This window comes from Sinocyclocheilus anshuiensis, unplaced genomic scaffold (genome assembly GCF_001515605.1).
Source record: "Sinocyclocheilus anshuiensis isolate Anshui unplaced genomic scaffold, SAMN03320099.WGS_v1.1 scaffold529, whole genome shotgun sequence".
In the NCBI taxonomy this organism is placed as follows: Eukaryota; Metazoa; Chordata; class Actinopteri; order Cypriniformes; family Cyprinidae; genus Sinocyclocheilus; species Sinocyclocheilus anshuiensis.
Window position 1 is genome coordinate 703,820 of NW_015540872.1, and position 2,870 is coordinate 706,689.

General features: G+C 37.2%; 1 protein-coding gene across 1 annotated transcript in view; it reads left to right on the forward strand.

The window, feature by feature from the left end:
- The first annotated feature begins 823 nt into the window (after positions 1-823).
- LOC107688170 (ras-related protein R-Ras2-like) overlaps positions 824-2,870 on the forward strand; it is a 43,235-nt gene continuing 41,188 nt past the window's right edge. Inside the window, exon 1 of the mRNA XM_016485763.1 lies at positions 824-1,275. Coding sequence (XP_016341249.1) covers positions 1,174-1,275 — 102 coding nt within the window. The 5' untranslated portion in view covers positions 824-1,173. The remainder of the gene's footprint in view (positions 1,276-2,870) is intronic.

A 2,870-nucleotide genomic window follows, 5' to 3' on the forward strand; every position in this document is an offset into this window, starting at 1 on the left:
TCCAAGGCCCCCCATTGTCCAAAACTATATCTGAAGACCCCCTATGTATGTAGGCTAAGATATTTCTTTTACTTTGGATGTAATGACAGTGCTGCTTGTTTTCAAACTTATTTTTTCCTACAAAAACTATATGATTGATAAGCAGTATTTATTTTATTTTTTTTACGTTATTTAAATAATATTTTTAATGAACTGCAATGCATGATTACAAGATTTTTAAGTTTGTTTTATAATTACAAAAAAATTATATTTATTATAGAAATGTCCATGACTATTTATTATTTGACTAATTTCCATAACTTTTCAAGGTCTACAAAAAAAAAAATCACACTTTTAAAATCCCTGCATATCCAGGTTTTCTAAGCTTGTGGGAACCCTGATTCTTAAATAAAAATGGCAGTTGTTGGGGTAAATGCTTTTTTCTTTTGTGGTTTTAACTTATTTTAAAACAGATTTTGTAGTATTTTTAAATAACCATTTGAAGCCATGCATCTTGCAGACCCTTGGACTTGTGCGAGCCCCCTAGTGGGCTCCAGTGCTCTGGTTGAGAACCACTGATTGAGACGATTCAAATGTATGTACATTTAGCAAACCAGCCTAAGATGGTTTGCTGGTCGTAACTGGTCTCCCAGCCTTGGCTCGTTTTAGAGGGTTTTTTTGGTATTTTTCAGACTGACATTCAACAGTGAGTGACCATAAGATAGCCCAGGACCACCATAGACACTGAGTGGGACAATATGGTTTGACAGTGGCAGACTTCAACGTTTACTTCGCAATTCCGGATACTTAGTAACAGATCAATGATACATTCGCATGATGAGTTTCAAACCAAGACATACCGGCGGGAATAGCAGTCTGCGCCCCCTAGCGCCTGCCGCGTGTACTGGCTGGATTGATCAGCCCTATCTTCCCCTCATCTTGCAGGCAGCACAGGCAGTGCCTGGTAGCGATTTAGGCGAGTGCGTATGGACTTGAGGCAGCAGTGAACGCATTTCCCACAGACTGGTCGTACTTTTCTCCTCTCGTACGGATTACCACTGAGTCCACATATCGCCTAAACACCGTATCGTATTTTGTTCCGCTGCATTTCTCCACCTGAAGGCTTGTCACAGAGTAAAGTGTCTCGGTGTGCGTGTGTTTAGACAGCGGAGCGAGAGCAGCAGTGTGTCCCCGATGGCTGGCTGGAAGGACGGCTCAGTGCAGGAGAAATATCGCCTGGTGGTCGTTGGAGGTGGAGGCGTCGGAAAATCAGCATTAACCATCCAGTTTATCCAGGTAAGCGGATAGATGTCGGAATCTTTTCGGTGCTTTTCGGCCCTTTAAAAAGATGTGAGGGTGTTTAGGAGATATGGGTGGCTCTTGCTCACAGAAATGGGGACCCCATAAACGGAAAAGGGGGTTCAGGAATCCGAGCGAGGCCTGCGTCACTTTAACTCCCCGCCTTTATTTAAGAAAATTACTGCTTAAACGTAAAAACAGACATATAAGGAGAAATGTTGGAGTTAATGCATGTAGTAAGAGTTAAAACTCTGTAGCGAAAGTGCTGTATATAGTTCATAGGCATGAGAAACACTTTCGTAAACTGTTGCATATTAGACTTGAGTTAAACCAAATTAATAACCGTAGCAGGCGATTGAAATACTTGAGCTGTTTGTTTGGAGTTTCAAAGGTTATGTAGTGACTAGGAATATATTTAAAGACTGCATAACAAAGTTATGCAACAGTATGTAAAACAATATTGACACACGTTCCCCACCCCCCCCCCTTTCTTCTGGATAGTTGACTAGTCCCTTAGAAATGTTTCTGCCAGGATACCATAGTTGCTGTAGTTAGTGTTTCTTCTGCCAAATCTGTGCTAATGAAAATGACATTTCTAGTGTAAGAAGTTGTTTTCAGAATCATTATGTCATTTTAGTTGTTGAGGAAATGGGTGGTTAATGCCAGGTTATTTATAGTAAAAACTGCAGTAACAGGTTCAGTTATTGTTACACTCATTCTTGAGACATGGGACAAAACTTGTATTGCAACTTTACCTGCTTAGTTATCAAAATGGCAACATATACACATCACAATTAACCATAAAGGGTAAATAGAATGTTCATAACACAAATGTATAATTTCGCTTTATTTTATCTATGACATTACATTATTCTCAGACAGTTAATTACATTAATCAGTACCTCATGTACTGATAGAAATCTATTAAACTTTAAGAAAGTAAACATATAAATATGTATATATTTGAAATATTACTGCTATGTCTTAGTAGAAGGAACAGGTTGTGTTTTTAGTATTTAAAAAAATTAATGATGCTTATATTTTCTTTGTTCAATTATTATATATTAACTCCATTGTTAAAATAATAAATAAATTGATTAGGATTTTGAGATGTTTTCCCAAAGTTTAAGTAGGCTAAGTCATGTTAGTAGTTAGCAACATAAGAAAAACAACATGGCTTCTGCATTTCATGTGATATGCGAAACATGATTGTTGTGTGAATATCATAAGCGGTCAACGACATTGTAAGGTTTTCTGTCTGGCTGTGGTGACAGTTCAATAGTTGTAGCCGAAAAACGGTTTGAAGCCATCCTGTTGTCTCAGTTCATTCATTCATTGAAGTGAATGCTAAATTTGTGAATGTGATTTTTGTATTTGACACTGTTGTAATGTTACACAAGAAAAAAAAACATGCATTCTATAAGAAAATTGAAGTATAAATGTAAAAATAATTCTGTTGCATTAAAGGAGACATATTATGCCCCTTTTTGCAATATGTAATATAAGTCTCTGGTGACCCCAGAATGTGTCTGTGAAGTTTCAGCTCAAAATACTCCACAGATCATTTATTACATCATTTTGAAAATGCCTAT